The 24277-nt window shown below is 50.5% G+C and overlaps 1 protein-coding gene across 1 annotated transcript in view; it reads right to left on the reverse strand.

Annotated features, from left to right (window-relative positions):
* Positions 1–5596: 5596 nt before the first annotated feature.
* Slc15a1 (solute carrier family 15 member 1) overlaps positions 5597–24277 on the reverse strand; it is a 37365-nt gene continuing 18684 nt past the window's right edge. Inside the window, exons 8-23 of the mRNA XM_055609868.1 lie at positions 23172–23255; positions 20761–20843; positions 20041–20127; positions 19425–19514; positions 17892–17936; positions 17737–17769; positions 17564–17652; positions 16389–16470; positions 15266–15385; positions 13876–14022; positions 11907–11956; positions 10340–10447; positions 10112–10220; positions 9248–9391; positions 7917–8024; positions 5597–6801 (exon numbers count right to left, since the gene is read on the reverse strand). Of these exons, the coding sequence (XP_055465843.1) occupies positions 6610–6801; positions 7917–8024; positions 9248–9391; positions 10112–10220; positions 10340–10447; positions 11907–11956; positions 13876–14022; positions 15266–15385; positions 16389–16470; positions 17564–17652; positions 17737–17769; positions 17892–17936; positions 19425–19514; positions 20041–20127; positions 20761–20843; positions 23172–23255 (1571 nt within the window). The 3' untranslated portion in view covers positions 5597–6609. The remainder of the gene's footprint in view (positions 6802–7916; positions 8025–9247; positions 9392–10111; positions 10221–10339; positions 10448–11906; positions 11957–13875; positions 14023–15265; positions 15386–16388; positions 16471–17563; positions 17653–17736; positions 17770–17891; positions 17937–19424; positions 19515–20040; positions 20128–20760; positions 20844–23171; positions 23256–24277) is intronic.

Below are 24277 nucleotides of genomic sequence, written 5' to 3' on the forward strand. Positions count from 1 at the left end.
CTGCGGGAGCACACTCGGCCTCACCTGCAGGAGTGAACACTCACACACACACACACACACACACACACACACACACACACACACACATGCCCTCACCTGCGGGAGCACACTCGGCCTCACCTGCCGGAGTGAACACACACACAACACACACACACACACACATGCCCTCACCTTCGGGAGCACACTCGGCCTCACGCACACCGCTTAACTGCCCCTGCCCGGCCTCCTCAGGTTGCTGGTCCCTCCCTCGGAGTGTAACAGGAGACACTTGGCTTAGGCTGGGCCATCCTGAACATCCCGTGTCCTCTTGTCCCCCAGAGCCAGTCCATCAGAGAACCCTGCGGCCTTGTCCACCCCTAGCATGTCCCCAGCGGGCCCTGCTGGCCCGAGGGCACCAGGGGGCCTTGGCTCAGGGTCTGCTGTCTTTCCGGGGTTCTCAGCACCTGCCAGGAGCGAGGTTTTGACGAGAAGCCCACGTCTTTGTGGTGACACAGCGTGCTGTCCCCACTCAACCATGGCCTCGCTCTCAGCCCCGGGAGATGGCCGTTCTCAGACCCTGCAAGGCCCTCTCCGGGCATCCCGGCAGCTGTCCCGCCTCTGCCACCAGCTGCGACGGGGCAGCTTCCCTTGGCCTTTCCCCGAGAAGTCAAGACTCCACCACTTCCTGCTGCCTCTCCAGGACAAACCAAGACCTGATCTCACCAAGGCTCACTCGAGGAACCAAAGAGATGCTTAGGTTTCCCTCCAGAGCCATGGAGAAGAGGCTACCTTAGAAGAGCCTCAGCAGGTGAGCCAGTGACCCCCGGCTCTGTCACGGGGTCCCCTAAGCCTTCCGCACCTCTCTGCCCATAGCTGTGTGGACGTGGCTGGATCCTCAGGCCAGGGCACCCTCACAGCCGTGCGCCCTCCTCCAGGAGCCGAGTGAGCAGCCATCAAGCTCGGCCTGGTCCCGGACGGCCCGCCGAGCTCCGAAGGTGGCAGCGGCCTGGTGGGCACAGCAGCCTCCAACCCTGAGAGGGCACCTAACACTGTTTCCCCCTGTGAGGCCTCCCGTCCCCTCCAGCGCCCGGGCACAGCTCTGCGTGTCCTCGGGGTCCCTTGCATGCAGGTCACGCGGTGTCCCCCCTTCCGGACACATGAGTTGAGGAGTCCCTTCTTCGGGGCTGCAGGACTGTGCCGTCTTTGCACGCACACTCAGCAGCCGGGCTACACCTCCAGGCCTCGCCTGAGCGAGCCCGTGGCTCCTGTTGCCGGACGATTGTGCCTCCGTGGTTTGACCTCTTCCTTCTTTGTTGCACCCCCAAGTGTCTAGGCGGGGTGGCTCAGGGTGGCTGAGCCACAGCAATGGCTGAACAAACAGAACCCAGAACCAACCAGCTCACAGCAGCTCAGGGGGCCCCGGGCACACCCGGCACACACAGCACACCCCAGAGCCCCGAGCTCTGATTCACACAAGACGGCAGTGTCTCTGCACTCTGCGCAAGTGCACAGAGCTAAGGAGAGATGGGCCAGCCTGGAGCATGTGTACATGCGTGCAAGTGCGTGTGTCTGTGCGCATGTGCGTGTGTGCGTGTGTGTGTCCCAGAGTCTACAGCACTTCCACAGCCTCCCCAGTGCTTCAAATCCACGGACAAGTTCTCAAACGGGTGCACTTTGGTTAGAATGCTGCAAAGCTGTAGTGCCCCCAGGGCCTGCCTGGGGAGGCTGAGTGTGTGTGTGTGTGTGCGCGCGCGAGCACGCACACGCCTTCAAGCACAGCGACGGAGCCATGTGACTCTTTAGCCCAAGCCGGACACCATCGAATCAAAAGAAAGCTCAGCAGGTTCTGACACTGCCAGTCCCCGCGGGTTGCCAGGAGGCTGTAAATGAGGTGCGTGTGCTATTAGGCCCAGGATCTGGCTGTGCCCCTCAGTCCTTCAACACTGACTGTTGTCCTGTGTGGGCCTCGGTGGTTTCTGCCACCTCCTACCCCCAGCCTTCTCCATGGCGAAGTCGGAGCTTATATCCACGACCTCTCCAGACAATGGCGGTGTCTCCTTCAGGCTGTGGGGAGGGGGTTAAAGTGTCTTCAGGCGGCTCAGCCTCCCTCTGGGGAGCGTCCCAGGAGCCCAGGCCTCCCTCTGAAATGGTAGAGGTAGTTCTGGTTCCTTGGTCCTTCGAGTCGAGGTTCTAGTCTCAAACCCCCACATGTGGCCATGGGTGTCCATCCGGGGAGGTTGGGGAACATTGGTCTCCAGGGCCCTTGGCACCCCACTCTCTGGCCCCAGTTCCCCTTCTGTGGCCTCAGCCATCAGTTTGCTGTGTTCTGTGACAGGCGACAGTATAATCTCACGGTATGGGGCAGGTTATGGTGGGCAGTAGAGGTCTTAGCCTCCTGGGGAAAGACTCAAACGAGGTTTTTTTAGATTTATTTATCTAAATGTAGTTTGCCTGCATGTGTATATGTGTACCAGCTTTCAGAGGCCAGAAGAGGGCACCAGATCCCTTGGAATTGGAGTTATGGATGGTTGTGAGCGGCTGTATAAGTGCTGGGACTCAAACCCAGCTCACAGGAGCAGCAAATGATCTACATGGCTAAGCCTCTCCCTAGCCTTCTTCCCCAGGCTCCTTAGATGTGAAGGCCACACGCTTTTCTCACGGTTACGACAGGATGAAGATGGATGTGCTCCATAAGGAAACATGGCGGTGGCAGGTGGCACAGGCTGGCGGCCTCTGCTCTACAGCCTGGCTGCGGGGTGGCCTTGGGTTCTACTCGCTTCTCCTTGTCTTCTGTGAGCAGAAGAATAGTCATGCACACTGCAGGGCTGTTGCTGAGCCCATGTCGTCACACGCCCAGCATCGGCATATGTTCAGCCATAGTTAGTTGTCATTAAATGTAGGAATATATATATATATATATATATATATATATATATATATATATCATTCCAAAACTGACTTAAAATAAACACTTACTACCCGAGACAAATTTCATCTGCAAAGTGAAACAAAACACACATATAGGCCTGTTGGAATCAGCTCAAGACCAAAGCAATCAAAACAGATTCACAGGAAGCTGTAAAAACAATGGAAAATGGCCGGATTTTAGGTACAAGGTATGATGTTTGCGCTAGGGTTCCCTCCCCACCCCATGTAGAAGAGCACTTGAAAAGTGCAGTGCTTTGGTTCCAACCTATCAGCGTGCGATTCTGGGTAAGGTGGACGGGGCAGCAGACGGGAAGAAATGCCAGGTGGTGGCGGAGTGGTAGAATTTGCGGCCCCTAAGTCTAGGCTTTGACAGTACAGCTGCTGTTGGCCCACTCAAAGTCCATCTATTGGCTTACTCTTTGCTACTGACTTGCTCCCGGGCCCGAGAGGCCAAAAGCCTTTGCTCAGGAGATCAGCCTGACGCACACAGTGCTGACTGGGGAAGTCCGGGAAACCGAGTCTGGGTACGTGCTGGCCTTGTGGGGGCTCAGAGAGGCAACTGCCTAGTGTGGGACAGCAGCAAACTCTGCTGGGAGTGGCATGAAGAGACGGGCTGGAGTGGGGGCTGAAGAGCGTCTCCACTTTGACCTGGGATGAGGATGTGGTGTGCCGGAACAGGAGTGCAGTCCAGTGTTAACTGGGCCAGAGTGTGTGGAGAGAAATGAAAGGCGGCAGAGAGAAGAGCCCTGTGGGCCCTGCCTAAGGCTGGAGCACTGTTGAGTGCAGTGAGACTCTCATTGTTTCTCACTCAGACTTTAGGTCCACGAAGCTTTTATATGCAATGAAGAGCTAGTGGGTGAAGCCTCGTCAAGGTCACACACAGACTGTTCCTCCTCACCCAGGAGCTTAGAGCCTTGAGGAGTCCAGGATCTCTGGTTGTACAGGAATACGAAACAGGACCATCCTGGGCCTGGCGTCTGAGAGTATTAGATTACAGCTCCACTCTATGTAGCAGACTAGGGATAAAAATCAATCGATGGAGCACTTGTTTGCCACACACAAAGCCCTGGGTTCAAAACCCAGAACCAAATAAATCTGGGCATCATGGCGCAGAGTGGTAATCCCAGACAGTGGAGGCAGGAAGGTCAGATGTCCAGGACCTTCAACTACACAGTAAGCTTAAGGCCAGCGCGGGAGGCATGAGACCCTCTCCCAAAATAAACTGGGCTGGAGCGGTGGCTCAGCTGGCAGGAGAGCTGTCTGCTCCTCCAGAGGATGTGAGGTCAGTTCCTAGCACCCACATCACTGGGTTATGACTGCCTGTGACTCCCACTCCAGAGCATCTGACACCCTCACTTGGCCTCTGAGGGTATTCATCCATACACGGCAGGCAGACACACATACACACCAGTGAAAAAGACACACATCAAGAAAAAAGTGACTACGCAGAGCCAGGTGAACCCTGCAGAAGAGGGGGAGGAATGACTGAGGAGCCAGAGGGGTCAGGACATGAACACGGCCCACAGAATCAACAAAGGTGGGCCCTGGGCTCACGGAGACTGGAGTGACAATCACAGAGCCTGCGTGGGTCTGTGCCAGGGCCGCTGCATATTTGCTATGGTTGTGTAGCTGGGTGTTCTTGTGGGACTCCTAACAGTGGGACTGGGAGTCTGTGACTCTTTTGCTGGCTCTTGGGTCTCTTTTCCTCCTACTGGCGTTGGGGTTCAGAGAAAGCCACATAAACCATTCAGACACTGACCTCTGTCAGATATGGATGGTTTATTGAACACCCCCCTCCCCAAGACTGACTGTAATCAGGCCATAGCCCAGAGTTGGGAGCTGAACTGCATCCTGACCTGCTTTTAGGGTAGTCTTTTTAATAGAAAAACCAAGTGCAGAAGGCAGGCGGAGGGCAGCATTACATTTTAAGTTCATTTTGGCTAACTAGACAAAGTTTATCAGCTGACCTTGAAAATGATTGGTCCTAAATGAGCATAAGTCCTGAAACCTTAGAGTCATAGTGACAAATGTGACCTTTTCCACTGTCAGTACAAATAATTACTTCTGGAAGGTGGAGTCTGAGAATTTGATCTTAATTTCACCTTATGATCAAATTGGAGACCAAATACAAAATGGCCACAGTTGCGTTAGAGCAGCAGGTCTCAACCCTGGTTGCCTCATCCAGAGTAGGTATGAGGGTCTGTACCTAGACTTACTGCATCTTGTTAGGCCATGCTCGGTGGATAGTCCTTTCTTTTTTCTTTTGGAAAACAGAGGAGGGATAGGGAAGTAGAGGAGGCTTGGGAGGAGTGGAAACTATGGGCAGGATTTGATGTATGAGAGATGAATTAAAAAAGAAAAAGGTGAAAGTACAAGACAAACAAGTCACATGAGCATAATGGCACACGCCTGTAATCCTGGCACTCAGGAGGCAGAGGCGGGCGGATCTCTGTGAGTTTGAGGACAGCCTGGTCTACACAGTGAGTTCTAAAGCAGCCAGAGCTGCTGTGAGATCCTGTTTTGAAACAAAACAAAATGAAAATGAACAAGGAAAAAAAAAGCACCAAACGTCTGTAGGATGATTTACGTAATGAGTGTTAATAATATTTTAGAAGGAGCTACTTCAAGCAGAGAACAGTCATCAGCTCAAGAAAGACGCAGATATGTGCACATATGTGCAAAACAAATGTTAGTTGTCAAAGATTTTTTCTTTATTTCCCTGAGAAAAACACAGGACCAAGAAGCGATAAATGTGGGTGTCTCTTGTGCCCAGGGTTTACCCTGTGTGGGTTTTGCTTTTGTTAATGCTTTGTCGGTTTCTGAAGACATTTTAATGAGCACATATCAACAGTATAACCAGATCGGGCAGGAAAGGTTTCCTACCATACCCAGAGACTCACAAGCAGATATTTTTAGGAACAAAAATTTAAGCTGGGCTGTGGTAGGGCACACCTTTAATCCCAGCACTCAGGGAGGCATAGGCAGGCCGATCTCTCTGAATTCAGGGCTAGCCTGGTCTACAGAGTGAGTCCAGGACAGCCAGGGCTACACAGAGAAACCTTGCCTTGAAAAAAATATCAAAATCAAACCCAAACCGAAAACAAAACAAAACAAGACTTTACTTGATACCAGTGTAGCCCAACTCATGAGTAAGCTTCGCTTCAATAGTGTTTTGAGTTATACATAATCTAAAAAGAGGCAGGGAAGCAAAGCTAGAAAAACAAACAACAAAGCCCAAGGTAAAGTTATTAGCCCAAATCAGCCGATGTTCACTACATACTATTCTTAAAAAGCCCTCTGTAAATTCAACATTGCTTTCATAAAAATGTTAGAAAAAATTAAGTTAGTGTGAACTGAGTTTCCTTCTGTGGCAGAACTGTAAAACATGGCCCAGTGTTTTTTTAAAAAAGTGCATGTTTTAAATAATATTTCAGCTTGATGTGGTGGTGCACGCCTGTAATCCCAGCACTCAGCAGGGAGAGGCAGGAGGATCTCTGTGAGTTTGAGCGTAGCCTGGTGAGTCTACACAGAGAAACCCCGTCTTGAAAACCAAAAAGCTGAAAATTTGGAAAGGCTCCTGATTGGCGGTGGGCAGCTCAGAAAGCGGCTGCTGTGCCTCACGGCTCTGCGGTGGTCACTGATGTGCACTGTCCCCGGCGCACGGGCAGGGTGCTTGTGGGTTCCTCTCTTGCCTTCTGTCCATCACAGGTTTGTCTGTGACACAGGTTCCGATGCGGAGTGTGGGGTGTCCTTCCCAGCACCCTGTTTCTTCTCTTCTGCATCGAACTGAGCCTCGATCTCAGCTGGGTTGACGTAGGTGTAGAACCGAGCCATGATGGCAAAAATGATACACACGACCAGAAGCAATGAGGCGAACAGCACGTACTCCGCCCACTTGGGAGCAAAGACAAACAAACCGACCACAGGTCACACTGACGTAACAACGTTGCCCACCTGCCCTCCCCAAGGCACCTGCAGTGAGGCTGCCAAGAATCCACCCTGCAGCGACCCGCTAACGTGGGTGTGGAAACACACGACTGTGGGGAACATGAGAGGGACTTTCTGACACTCTTAAGGTCATGGCTGATGCCAGATAAGCAGCAGCAAGGACCCAGGGGTTGCCCCCCAGGACAAAGTGTGCTGACTAAGTGTCAACAAAGTGTGCCAGCAGTGTGCAGGACAAAGTGTACTGAGTGCAGGCAGGAAGAGTGGCTTTGCAGAGATGACCCTTGGCTGGGGCCCCAGCACACCACCAGACCCCACACACCCAGCTCCAGGGACCCAGCGTTCTGGACTCCATGGGCTCCTGCCGGCACATGGTGACATACACACTCATCCCCTCCACATAGCCCTTAGGTGTGTCTGTGTACGCACACATGCAGTTATGCGTGCATTTCTTCTCTTAGCCCAAGAGCATGAAGCCCTGTGGCTGTTTCTGAGGCAGGACACAGCATGACCGCTGTGGAAATTGCCAGGTAGACTTGTGTGCAACAAGGCGAAGCACAGACTGTGAGTGTCACACACGCCGGGTTCTGTTTTGTTTTAAATGGAAAGCTGCGATCACTTCAAGAATTAAGTTACAAGGGAGTTTCTGCTAAGGAATCTGGCTTCTGTCGCCTCCCAGCGATTGGATGGGACCCAGAGCCTCGTGCACAGAAGGCAAGTCCAGTGCGTGGATTCACCCCCGGCCCACATGCTGAGCCCCAGACTCCTGAGTTGAATTCTCAGAACTGATGACATGTGTTCTCTGTGACAGTCGACCCCGTGGGGCACATGAGCTCTAAGTCATTACAGTGAGAGCTCCAGCTGACTGGGAGCATTACCCCCCCCGCTGCCTCACATGGACACGTGTTCACAGAGAGCTGGGGAGGAGCATGTGATGAGTGTGAAAACCAGGAAGATTACAAGTTCAAAGCCATCATGGTCTATGCAGCAATTGTGAGGCACACCCAGGCTGCATAAGACCTTGTCTGAAGAGACCTGGAAGAAAAGCCTCCCCGCCCCCGTACCTGCTGACCGAAGTGCCCAACCCCGGCCACAATGAGCACGATGATGTTGCCAACCGCCACAGTGAGCAGCCAGCCAGCCTGCAGCACGGACTTCATGCTGGACGGAGCCTGAGGGCAGAGCAGACGGGGTCACAACCGGCCGGGAGGACCCCCCTTCACAACCATCCCCGAAGAGCAGATAGAGCTCAGCTCAGGTTCCGTCAGGGCTGGAGTCTCACAAACACAGCTCAGCATGTGGGAGGGAGAGGCATGAGGATAACAAGTGTGAGGACACACTGGGTTACACATGACCCTGCTCTCAATATGAATATGCAGATAAGGGAATAAACAGCAAGGTCGGACTCATGTCCATATAAGGAGGGTTGTGTGATGAGACAGGAAACCTCCCAAAGCAGCCTCTCTCCTCACACTCAGAGTGTCGTCTTAGTGACACACTCAAATCTACAGCCTCTCTCCACACTCACGGTGTTAGTAACACACTCAGAAGTACGGGTGAATGAACTTTGCAGCACAAATTTCTCCCCTGAGGAAGACTCCTCTCTAGGCTGTAGAGTTCCTCCCTGAAGCTCCCCTGCTGTGCCCCATTCCTTCCTCAAGCTCTCTGCAGCTACATCACAGCCCTTGTCAGACAGTGGTCACCACAGAAGGGGTCACTTAGCCCCTGTGGACCACCACTGACGCTGAAGGGAAAATGCCAGGGCCCAATGGCTGTAGCTGTTTTTGTTTTGTTTTGTTTTGTTTGACAAATACTTTAGACATTAAGCTCTAATCAGGGTGCCAATAGAACCCATCTAATTAGCCTAATATACTTAGAAACAAAATAAAACAGACAAACAACCCCCCCAAACCACAAAATACCATTTTTTTTGAGGTAGAATGGCTGACCTCAGACTCACTCTGTAGCCAAGGATGATCTTGGGCTGATTTTCCTGCCTCAATCTCCCCAGTGCAGGGGTTATAGGAGTGCATGGACATACCTGGTTTCCTACAGTGCTTGGGGTTAACCCTGCGGCTTTCTGAACACTGAACAAGCACTCTATCACCTGATCTGTATCTCTAGCCTTAAAAATAGGGTGTTATACTTGTTCTTAGCAACAGATCTGATTTGACATGGTCACTGGAATGACAGAGACAGCAACTGGCTACTCTTCCAGTACTTGAAAGCCTGAGGCAGGAGGTTGGTGAATTGGAGGCTAGCCTGGGCGGCATGCTGAGACCTTGTCTTACAAACCAGCAACAGCGTACAGATATCTCACATTCAAACCATGCCTGTCAGCACATTTCTGAAGACAGCAGGGAGCGGGAGAAACGGAGTGACAAGAAACAAGAACCTGGGAATAGGAGAACTCCAGCCCCGTGACAGAGAAGACCACCTCGCCACAGGTGATCAGGAAGTACTGGGGGATCTGCAGAGCCATGTTTACTGTGTTGGGTGGAATGTCTTCAAATTCCTTCACCTCCAGGCAGCCGTCACTCTAGACAAGCAGAGCAACAAGGGGAGGTTGAGAAAAAGGCAGAGCTCTGCTGTAGAATGACTGTTCACACAGATGCAGTGTCCACCTTCTGAGGTTAAGCCAGGCAGCTTACCAAGTCAGCACCCATTTTACCGCATCAGCGCCCATTTTACCACACCAGTGCCCATTTTACCACACCAGAGCCCATTTTACCGAATCAGTGCCCATTTTACCGCGTCAACGCCCATTTTACCACGCCAGAGCCCATTTTACCACGTCAACGCCCATTTTACCACATCAGCGCCCATTTTAAACAATGGCAGTGCTGGAAGCTGCTGTTCAAACCCTGCCCCCGGTGAGCACTAGGTGTGGAGCCACACAGATCACAGGGAGGCATCACATACTGGTCAGCCGGAACTTCAAACCAGTGTAGTTAAGTCTGCTGGGGTTTGTTTTCCAGTCAATTCAAGTCAACAATAAGTGAGAGAATCAGTGGCAGGCCAGTGAGATGGCTCAGTGGGGAAAGGTGGTGCTTGTCACCAAACCCGACGCATGCACACACACACACACCACACCACACCATTCAGACACTACACACAGAATAAAAAGAAGAGTTAGTACTGAGCTGAATTAGTTGTAAATCTGTTTACAGGTGCTGGTTAATCATGACCTTGTCCTGCTTGTCTGTGAGGTTCACGCTAGCCGAGGCTCAAACAGGATGTGCTGAAATGAGCTACTAACCCCCTTTTGGATCACATAGGTATATGCACTGCCGAAGTCGAGGTTGGAAGATTTAAAATCATGTGGACACCCAGGTGCAACCTCTGTGGAGTTTATTGTGAAGTCTTTTCTATTGGAAGAAAGAATGACAGAGGTTATGGTTCTTGGTATTAACATTTCCTTCTTTTCCTAAGAAAAAGACTAGACAGCCTTGAACTTGGGAGCGAGCTGCCCAGAACAGGTACTTACACGCCAGAAGGGAAAAATTGATAACCGCTGGCATTGTAACTGGTGACGTTTTCGTACACTTTCCCACTCATTTTGATGGTGACCATCTCATTAAGGGTGCTGACAAATCTGGAACAGAAGACCAAACATGGAATAATTCACCCTAGGCCACGGGTCTAACCCTGGTGTTAGGCTGTTTTTCTCTGTAGTTATTTAAGATGCGTATAGAAAATCCCTAGGATCTAGAGGAAGAAAGTTAGCAGCCTCACATCTGTGAGAACACTCTTAAAATAATTTACCCAACAGTATTTATGCATACATACATATCAGTAAATATGGAAATCAGGAGCCTAAATCTACATTGTCCAGGGTGTCCAGTGTTACAGAATATTTCTAAAGAAATCACAACAATGGAGATGCTGTTCTGGGACATGGCACTGCAGAGATCCTTCCAGTTCAGAATCAAATACAAAGCACAGGACAGCTGTGTTCATGTATATGTGTGTGCGTGTGTGTGCGTGTGTGTGTTGTTATATGTGGTGTGTGAGTATGTGTGTCTTGTGCAGGGCATCATGAGCAATTATAAATATCTACAGGAAGGACTATGGACTGAGAGACATGCCCTTGAAACTCAGGACAACACCTCACAATGAGACTGTTTGGAGAAAAGGTGTGTAAGGCAGCGGTTGACTGATTGGTGACTGATTGGTGCCCTTATGTGAGGAGATTATGACACAGACTTGCAGAGTGAGAGAAGATGGCTACTAACAGTCACCCAAGGAGGAGACCTCGGGAGGAACCAGTCCTCGCTGCACCTTGACCTCCAACCTGAAGACCAGAGAACACGAACATTTATGCAAGTGCACCACCAGCAGGCTGTGGCCGCACGACTCAGAAACAGAGAAGGAACCAAAAATGGAACAGCTTATGCGGGCAACATGCATTCCACTAGTTTTAGCTACCCTGGAGAAAGGCTGTGGGGCTGTGGAGACAACACCAGAGGCTTGGTGAGAAAGTGACCATTATGAGTGAGTGCAAGTCAGAGGCCTGAGGAGCAGTCTCCAGAGCTTCACAACTGGGTGTGAGAGGAGAAAAGGGCATTCCAGGACTTACTGCTCACTGCCTGGCTGCTCTTGCTTAGGGTTAGGTGAGGTGTGTGGGTGGAGGCCACAGCAGAACAGGCACTGTGAGTCCAGGAAAGAAAGGTAGTCCCTGGGCATGGCAGAGGTGGCTCCAAGGACTGTGTTGGGGACACTAGAGGGCACGTGCTTGTGGCAGATCACAGAATGCAGGAGGATTCCCAGTTCCCAGAGAGGACAGCAGACACTCGGCGAGCAGGTGAAGGCTGACGTGTGTTTGTTTGTCATGGGTAAAGGTGGAATTGTATTGGTTATTTTCTACATCAGTTGATAAGAGAATGCGCACTTCCTTCTCTCTCTACTTAGATGAAGGCTTATGCTGATTGATCCATCCTTGCTCTAGGTGCAAACTCGACACTTTCACACCCTGTTACGACTGGACCTGATGAGGGAATGTGTTACTCTTCACTAGAAACTGAAGGAGCCAGTGTCAGAAGAAGTCTCCACACCTGATTCCATTTTCTCCCTTTTCTGGCTTCTGGTTAAGCCCGTCTTGTACCTGAGAGAGAAAATAATATAAAAACATTTCTGAGCCAGTAACATGGCTCTGGGGGTAAACACTCCTGGTGTGCAAGCCAGGCTCTCTGTGTTCAATCCCTGGAACCCACGTCAAGTGGACAGAGAGAACCCATGTCACACAGTTGTTCTCTCACCTTCATACACATACTGTGGCATTCACACCTGCTTCCTTAAGCACCCATCATGTGCATATGACACACACACACACACACACACACACACACCACATCCCCCCACATGCCACACATACATACCACATTCACACACACACACAGACACACATACACCCCCCCACACCCCCCACATACCACACATACGCACTACACACCCCCACACATACCACACACCACATTCACACACACCACAGACACACACACACATACATACATCACACACACACATACACACATCACACACACCCCACATACACACCACATTCACACACACATACCACACACACACACATACACCACACCACAGACACACACACACATACACACATCACACACACACACACACACACACACACACACACACACACACCACAGCCCTCACATACCACACGCACACTAATTCTCTGATATTTATCTCATTAGGATCAGGTCACACTAACACTCCAAACTCAAGTGTGTGATTCTAGCCCTTGCCATTTATTCTATTATTTGTGCTATTTACTCATCCCTGATTTTCCTCCAGGCTAACACAGGCCTCTCCTGTCCTCGATCCCTGGTTGTCACACTCCAAAGAGTGTGACCTATTGGCTCTCCAATAGTTCAGGTTGTCCGAACTTCCATATCATAACACTGTAGTGTCAGCACAAACCTCACGTCTGAGAGTTGTACAGATGAGTCAGAAAAATCATTGCAAAAACAGATCTCCTGAGGCTTTCATAAGTGTGTGTGTACTGGGTCATGATCGTAGCTTTTCTGGGGTGTGTCTCCTGTGGGGTACAGGCTGCACACACCTGATTGAACACCCAACAGCTTCCTTACTAAGGACATTACTAAGAACACTAGTTGTGCACTGTGTTTTTATATATTCCCCTGACACACTGCCTCCAGTTCCTTTGTTCAGACCAACTGCACCTTCATTCTTCATGGGCCAATTGGCACACCTACTTGTCTGCACTTCATTCCTTGCATCTGGTGTCTGTGCCATATTTTTGTAAGTATACAATTAAAGATATGTTAAACACTATCTCATGTACATGAAAGAGTGCAGGCACATAAAAGCATGGGTACACATTCATCATTACACCAACAGCTGTATTTCTACTTATTTACCTTATTTTTACTATTTTTGCTTTTTTGATACAGGGTCCCACTGTGTAGCCTTGGCTGGCCTGGAACTCACAGAGACCCTCCCATATCTTCTCCCTGAGTGGTTTGTGACACTATGCCCAGCCACACCAGGGTCTGACTGCATAGCCCGGCCAGTGTCTACACCTGTGGACAGGTGTGGGCCACCACATCTGGCTCCAAGTTTTCTTTTTAAGTCCTAATTAATAGTAATCTTCTTGGAAACCAGCCAAACCCCTACTAGAAGCCAGGTGACTTGTGCTCCTGAAGAGAGAAGAATTTGGAAACTACTGACTCTGGTGCTCTAGCAAAGTCACATCAACAAAAAGCTGGGTTGTGAGGCTGGCAGGATGGCTCAGTGGTTAAGACCTGCCGCTCCTGCAGAGGACCTGGGCACGATTCTCAGCACCTCATGGTGTGTCACAAACATTTATAACTCCAGTTCCAGGATGCCCTCCCTAAGCTTCTCAGACCCCAGGTCCCCATGTGGGACACACACACGCAGGTAAAACACCATGCACATAAAAGAAAAAGAAAAACAAAAACAGCCTTTCAAAGCTGTCGCCAATGCTGCGCACAGCTAAAGAGCATCTCGACTTACCACGCGGTAGTTGTTGGGGGCCCACACCAGGAGGGTGTGCCGATGGCCCTGCTCAAACCTGTGAAGCACTTCAGTGACGGGGGAGCCAGAGGAAGTCACATTGATGCTCGTCAGCTTGTCTGCATCAAAAGTCATGAACTTGTCTGTCTGGGGGGAAAGGAGGCAGGAGGCCGAGTCAGCACTGTGCATCTGCACACTGTAAGGGCGTGTCACACGGCGCCCCCTGCGGCCCTGCTCATGCTCGCACACCTCCCGCGACATCGCACGCGGCCCCTACCCTCCCAGGCTCTGCCGCACAGTTCTCTCTGTATTGCCATGGTGTTAGACTGCCCACCAAACTCTGTGCTTTTGTTTTGCTCTCAGGAAGCTCACGTTGGGAACGTCATTTATAGAACTACGTAGGGAACAGTTCCAGGGGATGAAGCCGGGGCTCAAAAGGTGAGTAGCTTCTCTTCCAGAGGACCCAGGTTCAATCTGAATAGTTCACATGGTGAACCACACCACCTAGACTTCCATTTTCAAGGAACTGAACACCCTCTTCTCCTCTGAGGGCACCACACACACACAGAGTGAACAGGCATGTACGCCAGAAAAACACCCACACACGTTAAAAAAAAAAAAGCACCAAAGAAAAAGCAATGGTGTTGGGAAACCCTGATGCTAACGTTACAGTCCATCATGACCAGAAAGCCCTGAGCTTCTCTTGAAATGGAGGACTCCAGGATCCCCACGCCCTCTACCTGAGGAATGTCATGCAGTCCTTAGGGAAATTACAGCCTCAGCCTCCTTTCCACCCCCAAAAGGAGCTGCTGAGCAAGCATCTGGCGTCAGGAATGAGAACATCCAAACTTACATCACTGGGATTCAGCCCTCAGTGCTCCCCACATGAGCAGACTCAACGCTGGGAACCAGCAGTTAAGAACAATGACCCCAAGAGCAGGGTTTCCCAAGCAGCACTGTGTATATCATGGACAGAGAAGTCTTCGCCTGGAGGCTGAAGCTGGCACCTCTGGCTTCCACATATGAAGTGCCAGCAGCACACACTCAGTTTGCAGCAACAAAGAATTGTCTGTGGACACTGCTCAACCTCTCCTCAGGGACACCAGCACCCCTGTTTGGAACCATGGGCCTTTTCTGCTGTTGGATGTGGGGCTTCCTGCAGCGGCAGCAGAGCGCGGGAAGTTACAGAAATGTAGGGTTTCTGGTCTACAGGTCAAGTCTGAATTCTGCAGGGTGCAGTGTGCTCAGCACCCACATTCAAGCCAGGGGCCTGCTGGTCTGGGAGGCGGACACTGGCATGTGCTAACCTTGGGCTGACTTCTGGAGGTACACAGAGGCCAGCCAGAGCCACTCCTCTGAACTGTGTTATAGTCCGCTTCCTCTTACTCACTTGAGACATTTGGCCAAGTGTCACGGTCTCGCCAGGAAAGGACACCATCATGTTATTGTTGCCTATGTTCAAGACCTTAATCTGGACTTGATTTCCGCCAGGGAAGACTGGAAGAGTTTTCTGAGGAAAAGACAAGAAAGTCAACAGAGAGGACTCAGAGCATGGTCACTGTCACCTCAGCACGGAGTCACTTTCCTCTGATCTACAGCTGCACTGGGGACACACGCCAAACCCTGGCCAAGCCTGCTGCTCACATTTGGCACGGCAATAGAACTTTAGAAACAGACGGAAGCTTTTCATATCTAAAACGGGTGAGCCTCCAGGGCATCGGAGAAGAAGCCAGCCATAAAGGAAAAACGCTCTGTGATTGTAGCCACGTAATATGCCAGGAGCAGAATCCTAGAGACAGCAGAATGGTCACTGCCAGGGGCTTGGAGAAATGAATCGGGGAATTAGCACCGAGTGGCACAGACGTTTGGGAAGATGGAGAGTTTTGGAAGTATGCGTGGGGAAGTTTCCCAGGAAAAGGAACTGTGCTGAGCTGCGTGCTTAGAAATGGTGAAGGTGGGAAATTTCACTTATATGTTGACTGCCATGAAGCATGTGTGTGTGTGTGTGTGTGTGTGAGAGAGAGAGAGAGAGAGAGAGAGAGAGAGAGGGAGAGAGGGAGAGAGGGATTCTCTCCTCTGGTTTGGTGGGCCACATGGTCCCTGCCTGCAGAATTAAAGTCTCTCCAGCTGGCAGCACTGGGCTGGTTTAGCACACACGCACTCAGCAGGTGTTAGGTTCAGTGTAGGTATATCATAATCCAAAGCGTGTGTTTCCAGGGCAGTTTACACATTTCTGAAGTGTGTTTATGAGCGACAAGCTTCTTCTCCCCAATTCAAGGTTTCAGAACAATTCCACGGCCTTATCTTCCGCTGTGGAAACTGTTATAGGCGACCTGCCCACACCCCCCTTCCTCGTAGCTAAACCTGCCCACATCAACAACGCACAGTGCCAACCATCGGACCACCCTCCCCCGCCCCCCACTTCCTCTACTCCTGCTGTGGGTGGGGAGAGGCCCCTGGTCCCCTGTGTCCCCCAGCCCAGAGAAGGAAGATGCTGAGCCCAGAAGACTCACATCAATTTCCACCTGCACAACTGCAGCCACCACAAAGGCCATGGAAGCCAGGAACATGCCAACTGTCATCTTCCTCAGGGAGCTGGTGAGGACAAGAGGGACGTGAAGCCAGCCCACCTCCCCTGGCTAAGAGAGGCGCCTCCCGTCCTGCCTGCTTCTCTGCAAGGGCAGCTGCACCAGCAGCTGCTTCAGGCGCTGATTGTTTCAGGATCTTCTCGATGTGTGAGCACGTCAGTGTGAGCCTGTCCACACGCGTGGGAGGGCTCAGAGGCCAGAAGAAGGCACCCTAGAGCTACACACTGGTCATTTGTTCCATGCGGGTTCTGGGATCCAAACTCTGGCCCGTGTGACTGAGAAGCAAGAGTTCTTACCAGCTGAACCATCCCTCAGTCCCTGTCTATTGTTACCTGTAGCAGGCTAGTGAGGGCACATGGAATCCTCATTTGTATTTTGACACTTAATCTCTAGGAATCCTGTGATCGCAATTATTATTCTCAGCCCTCCGATACTAGCGTTTTCATTTCTTTTAAAGGGCATTTTCAGAAACAGTGCACACTAACCTCTCTTTTTAAAGGTGTGTGCGTGTGTTGCATGCAAGTGTGTATAGACATGTATAGGCACATGTGTGCACATGAGGAGATCATGGGTTGTCAGGGGTCTTCTGTCCCTGTCCAGCTTATTTTCCCGAGGCAGGATCTCTCACTGAATCTGTAGTTCATCATGCTTGGCTCAGCTGGCCAGCTTGGGGACCTGCCTGTCTGTGTGTCCAGCTCTGAAGTAACGTGTGCACACTGCCATGCCAGGCTCTCTACGGGGCCCAGGGATCGGAGGTCAGGTCTTAATGTATGCACAGTAAGCACTCTTACCCTATCCCCCGATAGCTCTTAACTTGATTTCTTTAAAAACGTCATCATCTGTCAGGCCCAGTAGCCTGGCCATGATCCTATCTCCTTGGGTGGCTTGCAAGTTCAAAGCCTAATTGTGCTGCAGAGTGAGTTTAAGGTCATCTTGTCTCAAAATAAAAAGGAAAAAGAGGTTGGGGTTCTATGTCAGCAGAAAAACATCTGTCTGGTGTGTGCAAAATCTCCTAGGTTTGCTCCCCATACTCAGGCTGAAGCTTCTGGAAGCCCTGGACCAACAGTATCTCAGGCAACCCAAGTCCAGGAGCTACCTACGTGAAATTTAAACCACATTTTGCAATGAGAGGGTACACCACGGCATCCATGATGGGGACCATGATGACAATCAAGATGGCGTTCACAGTCTGCAGAGGAAGGGGAGATGGGCTGTTAGCACTTTCTCAAGGAGCCCCTGGGTCTCAGAAAGTGGCCTGAGTGTTTTTTCCTACCTGCATCTGGTCTGGCTGGATTTCAATTGCTCCCTAAAAAAGAGGAGGCAAAAATCTCACTTAAAAATGCCATGAAAAGCTAGGAGAAAGGGGACCAAGGGACTAAAGCAAACAAGTGCTACCCAGAAAAGAACTGCCAGGACAGGCAAACTTACAATTTTCCCAGACATGGTTGTTGCTTGCAGCGTCCACCTGGAACCCTGGGAAATGGACATGTTATGGTGTCATGGGGATGTGGCTTTCTAGAATGTGCTAATCCACCACTGAACCTTCTAAACCAGGACTGAAATGTTATGGGATTTGAAGCTGCCATAAACATCTCATTGCGCTCTCGGCAATACTAGGAAGACAGACACCAGCAGTACACCAACAAATTAAGCCTTTCCTGGGAAGCATGGAGGACCTCTGGGTCGGGGCTGCCCTCAGGGGGCTGTGGGAACGCATGTGTGCTGACGTCAGTGTCTAGAACCATCTTTTGAAAGCCAGGGAGGGGGTTAAACACTCCTCCGGAAGGACAGTAGTGGCCTTAGCGGGCAGCCTAGTTGCAGCTCATCTGTTTCTTATAGGAAGTGATGATTTCTATGGAAGACTAAATGCCTAATGGATCCAAATCCATCAGCTCCACATGGAAAGGGTAGACCCGCCCTGTCTGAGGTCTTAGTACGCTCCAGCCACTGAGGACTCTGTATGTCATGTCTAATTCGGGCCTCACAGCAGAGGTGGTAATCAGAGCAAACGTGTCTGGAACGGTTCCAAGTTCTCAGCCTACGCCACCGGGTTGGGTACCAGAGGTGCCCACAGGTCGGGTGGGAGTCCGACCCCCGTTAGGCTCTTATCCGACACTCACAGCCATCTCCTTACCCTGACTAGGCTGCTCTATACTTCACAGGGCAGACGAGGAGATGTGTGCTCCGTGGTTTCCCAGGGATGGCCTAGCACCCACTAACCCGACCTGAACAGTGACACACCGTTCACGGTGTCTAGAAGGAACGGTATCTTCTGTTGTGACCGCTGAGTATGGTGGCCTGGCTTGTGTGACGTGAGTGTCTAACTCCAGTGTGTTTAGTCCCTACAGACAGCATCGTATTTGTGGCAGTTGCAGCCACAACAATAAAGGAGAATGTGAGGGACAGGTTTGGAGGCTGCCATGGAGTGGGGGCTGCTGGAGGAGGTGATGGTGTGTGTACGTGATCAAGCCCATTGTCCAAGTGTGGGAAGGTTTCAGAAAGAAAGAACGAAGCCGGAAGTCTGGTCCGGCCAGGCCTGCTTCGGGCGGGAGGATGTGGGCACAGTCACCCACAAGCCTGTGGCTCTTTCGCTTCAAGCATTCCATTTGAAGGGGGGAGACTCAAATCAAACCCCTGTTAGTTAGAAATTCCACAGATCTCCTCGCAGGCCATACCTCCCACACGCTGGCTAGAACAAACCGCGTGTGCCCTCAGCTCTGACCGACAGGGTCCCAGATGCTCGGAGGAAATCTCCCCAGAAACAAAGCTCACTGTCTGCACCGATTCACAGCAGACACGTGGTGGAGCCTCTCAGGATATTTTAACCAAACACTCAGTAGGATGCAACAGCTAAATCAGCAAAATCAGAACAGAGACTGCAAGGGAACGCTTTCAGGAGCGGACACCAGGGCAGCTTGGTGAGTAGCAGCTCTTACGACTGATCAGAACAAGAGACCTTACCTGCTGATCGAACAGCGCCCAGAACATGGGGAGGGGAATGTACAGGAAGAGCACCTTCGTGAGCATCTTAATCTGTGCGATGAGCCGCTCCTGCAGAGGACAGAGCAGCCGGGCCGGAGTCAGCAGCCGTTGCTGCTCACGGCCAGCTGGGCATGTTTGCATCTAGCGACAAGCTGCAAGGTGCGCGTTCAGTCTGGAGAACACGAGCATGGGTGCGTTAGGAGACCGGACAGTGCAGGCAGGCGTGCCACAGGGGAACAGCTGGTTAGGAGGCCGGCCCGGAGCTCGCAAAAGCCTGTGTCAGGGTTACCGCCACCCCTGCTCTTCTCTGCTCAAACCCAAGCCATGTGGTCACGGCCTACAGTTAATGGAGGACACCCAAGGGAAGGGCAGGAGAGGGCCACTGTGCTCCCCACAAAGGGCAACCACTGTTCTGAAGCCTGTTCAAGACGGGTGTGCAGGGTCGCAGTTCACGTGCTGTGAGGTGTGAGGACACGGTGAGGGGGTGTGAGGACACGGTGAGGGCTGCCATGTAGCGACCGCTCTGCACTGTGCTTCCTTCTCGTGCCCACTTCCTGGAGTGGCCAGGGCCGCTGCGGCAGGAAGGGTGACTTACGTCGTACTTCTCTCTGGCCCAGTCTAGCCAGTGCTCCCTCTTGGGAAATGCCTTACTGCGATGCCGAAACCTGTTTTTGATGGCAAACTGAAGGAAGGAAAAGTAATTACATTTTAAAAGAGAACCAACTACCCCAGAAAAACACATTTCAATGATTTCCTTTTCATGGACAAACACGGGAGAAAAGGCGCATTTTTAACGGCAGGGTCCGTTGGTGCAGAGTGTCACTCAGATGCCTGAGTTAGGTCCCCTTGTCAGTACCCTCCAGCCCGTCTAGAAAAGCATGCGCCATAGAAACATAACAACACATTAAATTTGTTCTCTACCAGCCAATTAACAAGCAAAAACAAAATATGTAAAAATCCATCCCCCAAGACAGGGTTTCTCTGTGTAGCCCTGCTGTCCTGCAGCTTGCTCTGTAGAGCAGGCTGGCCTCGAGCTCAGATCTGCCGCCTCGGCCTCCTTTATGGCCGTGCTGCTGGGAGAGGAGTGTGCCGCCCGGCACTGTTTGATAAGCTTTATGAAGACAGACATCCAAGTACCCTAGAACATAATCTTAAGGGAAATCAAAACTTATTTGAATTTTTCTTCTTTTTAAAATTGAATTTTGATTTAAAGATGGTAGAAGGTAGAGGAAAGTTCTGAAGTGATTCAGTGAGAAGGGGGAGGGAAGGGGAGGGGAGAAAGGAAGGTAGGGGGAGGGTAGGGTAGGGTACTTACACCAATGCACTTGGCCACTTTGCCCATGACGTTGCCCTGGGGCTGGAACTTCGTGTACAGTCTACTGCCCAGGAGAAACACAACTGCACAGGGCAGAAGAAGCGGTGTCTGCCAGTGCTCCCTGTGCTCGGAGACACGCTCGTTTATCAGCGTGGTCTCCTTGACAGGAAGCAGGCTTTTGCTCCCCTCCTCCCAGGGGACGACCTGCTTATTCTAGTGCCCACAGCGCCTCTGGGGAGGCGCCTAGGCCTGGACACAGCTATTTAAACTCAAGTCCTAGCAATTTAAAGGGAGACCAAGAGCACAGTGCTTTTGCATGCCATAGGATCACATTATTCTTCAAAGACAAGAAATACAGAGCTAATATTTTTGGCTATATTAGCAAGAGATATTTTCTTCCTGTTCTTTCGTTTTTGTTTTTTGAGACAGGGTTTTGCTGTGTAGCCCTGCCTGTCTGGACTTGCCCTGTAGACCAGGCTGGCCTCAAACTCACAGAGATCTGTCTGCCTCTGTCTCCCTGAGTGCTGGGATCACAGGTGTGCACAACTGTGCTCTTCCTATTCTTAATATTCAGAAGAAAGAGATTAATCAACTGGAAGGTTTACCCAACCAGAAGAGGCAGAGCCCCACAGCCAGTGCAGAGGCAGGCTATGACTAAGGGCCTCTGCAGACGCTTTGATAAAATGAGAGCGCCTTTCCCACGAGGCTACTATTCTTCTGTGGAGCTTCTTTCCAGTGGGCATGTCGTGAAAGCGGCCTGCAGACATTTTCTGTGGGAGACCCTACGCCAGGTTTCCATCACCCAAACCCACAATTTGATGATGTAAGCATCGGCAGCTCAGTACTGTTGAGAAGGCCAAGGTGTTGACAGCGCCTGCTCTCAGGGGTCTTGCCAAGTTCTCATCTGTGCTGTAACGTCCTTCGTGGCTGACTGACTTGTGTCCATGCCCAGGGTACAAATGCAGGCGGTGCCGGTGCCCAGCAGGCTGAGTCAGCCTTTCCCTTTGCCAGCTACTGCTTTAACCTTTAAGCTTTTTGACACACCAAAGCCTAATTCAAACACAGAAATTTCTAGAAGAGCTGCATATGCCTACGGTCTTAATTCTTCTTTTGTAAGAAGACGTAGAATCTTTTTCTTAAGAATGACTTGCTTAGACTAAATGAAAATTTGCCTGAAGAGCCACTTTCTACCCAGAACTGAGAGGAGAAGCATCACAAGCCCTTAAGAGGGTGTGACTGTCTTTGAAGAATTATGGGATAGCACTTGCATAATAGTAAAAACAAAGCAAAATTGTTTCAGTATGAGGATAAGAGGGGAAAGATGGTCCTATTTGCTACGGTAAGATCTAAAAACAAAACCTGGAGAAGGTGTGAAGGAGCTGTGGAGAGCTGAGGGGCCGTCGGCAGGGTCTTTCTCATACCAACTTTCCGCTCAGAACACCCCCGGCTGCCTCTTTGTATTTCTTTCAAAAAATGCTCAAAATTAATACACATGTACAGAATCTAGATGCTTTCATCTGTCCATCTTCTATTTTCTATCTGCCATCTATCATCTATCTGTCTATTATCTAACATCTCTCATTTATCTATTAATCATCATTTATTGTCTATTTTATATCTATCTAACATCTATCAATCTATGTAACATCTATCATTTATCTATTTATCATTTATCATCTATCAATCATTTATCTCTATTTATCTATCATCTATCTATCTATCTATCTATCTATCTATCTATCTATCTATCTATCTATCTGTCTATCTTCTCCTGAAAACAGAGGGGGCTATTCCTGTGGAGGAAGGGGAGCAGCTTAAGGATGAGGAAGGGCTGGGGTAGATAGTGGGGAAGTGAACGTGAAAAAGATACAATGATAACTATGTATAAAAATGTCATAATAGAACTAGTCATTCTGCAAGTAATCTAAGAAGAAATGCAACCATTGCTATAAAGGCACATGTGCAAATAATTATAACTATTATGCACACATGCTCCTTCTAGCAGGAAAGGGGGTTTTGTAGAAACCCTTGGGATGATGGGTAATGGGCGCTTAGACTGCAGCAGGAGTAGTCAACGGCCAGGGAACCAGACTGACGTTTCTTCACTCAGGCTACAGCTGACACGTGCCAAGGAGAATGGAAGCATTCAATCCTGGACTGAGCGCACTAGCTGTCACCTGTGCTCATCTGCTCGGATGGGCTCAGATGTCCGTGTCCCTGGTGCCTCTCCTTGAAAGCCCTCTGAGGGTTCCACCTCTCTCACGAAATGTGGCCACCCCACTTTCTCCTCCCCAAGCGCCCAGTGGCAGGCCGTAACAGTACTTTCTGTTACAACTTGGTACACGGGCTTTAACAGCTCAGCCACGATAATTCGTACAGAGCCTGTGTGAGCTCAGCTGATTTCTACTCACTTAGGGCAACAGCCATGAGAGCCGCCGGGACCCCGAAGGCCAGCGGGTAACAAGCTTGCTGGCTGTGGATTCCACATTGCTGAACTGAGGAGAAACAACAATAAAACGCATCACGTTTTTGCTGAGGCGCACATTGTTCTCATTTCTAAACATCCCTCACTGACTGTACCATGGTGTTTTCACTAATGTTCCGTACCTAGCTGCTTGCCTCGCTGATGTCATTCCAGCCGAGAAGGCTCTCTTCACAGCCTTTCCTGTGGGTTTTCTTTTTAAGACTTCTTTATTTATATGTGCATGTCTATGTGTGCTTGTGAGTGTTCATGTGTGTGAGCATGTATGCATGTGTGTCTCTCTCTGTGTGTGTGTGTGTGCATGTGTGTGTGTGTGTGATGGAATGCATTGAGAGGTCAAAGGACAACTGTCAGGATTCAGTTCTCTTTCCAGTATGTGGGTCCAGGAATCAAACTCAGATTGTCAGGATTTGCTAATCCTTTACCGAGTGCCATTACCTGCTTTGTTATCACGCTGGCCCCTATTCTGTGAATTTTCTAACTAAAATGACTAGATAAAATGAAGAGGTAAATGTGGCTCGGACACTAACTCAGGCATGTGGGAGTCAGTGAGCTAACACAAATGCACTGCCATTCACTATTGCGGGTGTCCCTTCAGCACGGTGGCTGTGTGTCATGAGCTAAGGAAGGGCACACAGTGGCTGCTTTGGCTTCGGCTCCTTCATTCTGCCTTCACAGGGGAAGCAGTCAGATCCAAACTGTGGATTACCAGATCTGACCCGCTCTGTGCTGCCCTCCAGACTGATAAGGAGAGGGAGAGGAATTGGGGCGTGGCAAAGGGAACAGAGGCTCCCAGAAACAATCTCTGGAAGGTGGGATGCCGCAGGGATTTTGTCTTTCACTAGGTATTTCACAACCCTGAACAGAGGCAAGTTCATTAGGTGGAAAGCGATGGCTGGGTGTACATTTCCCGTTCACGGCTGCACACGATTCCACGCGCGACACTGAAAGGATCAGACTAACTTTGTAACCTATGTTTCTTTAATTGCCTTATAACTTATATTTGCAAGTTTTAGGCCCATGTTAATTAAAGCC

The sequence above is a fragment of the Psammomys obesus genome, unplaced genomic scaffold (genome assembly GCF_907164565.1).
Source record: "Psammomys obesus unplaced genomic scaffold, mPsaObe1.curated_primary_1811, whole genome shotgun sequence".
NCBI lineage: Eukaryota > Metazoa > Chordata > Mammalia > Rodentia > Muridae > Psammomys > Psammomys obesus.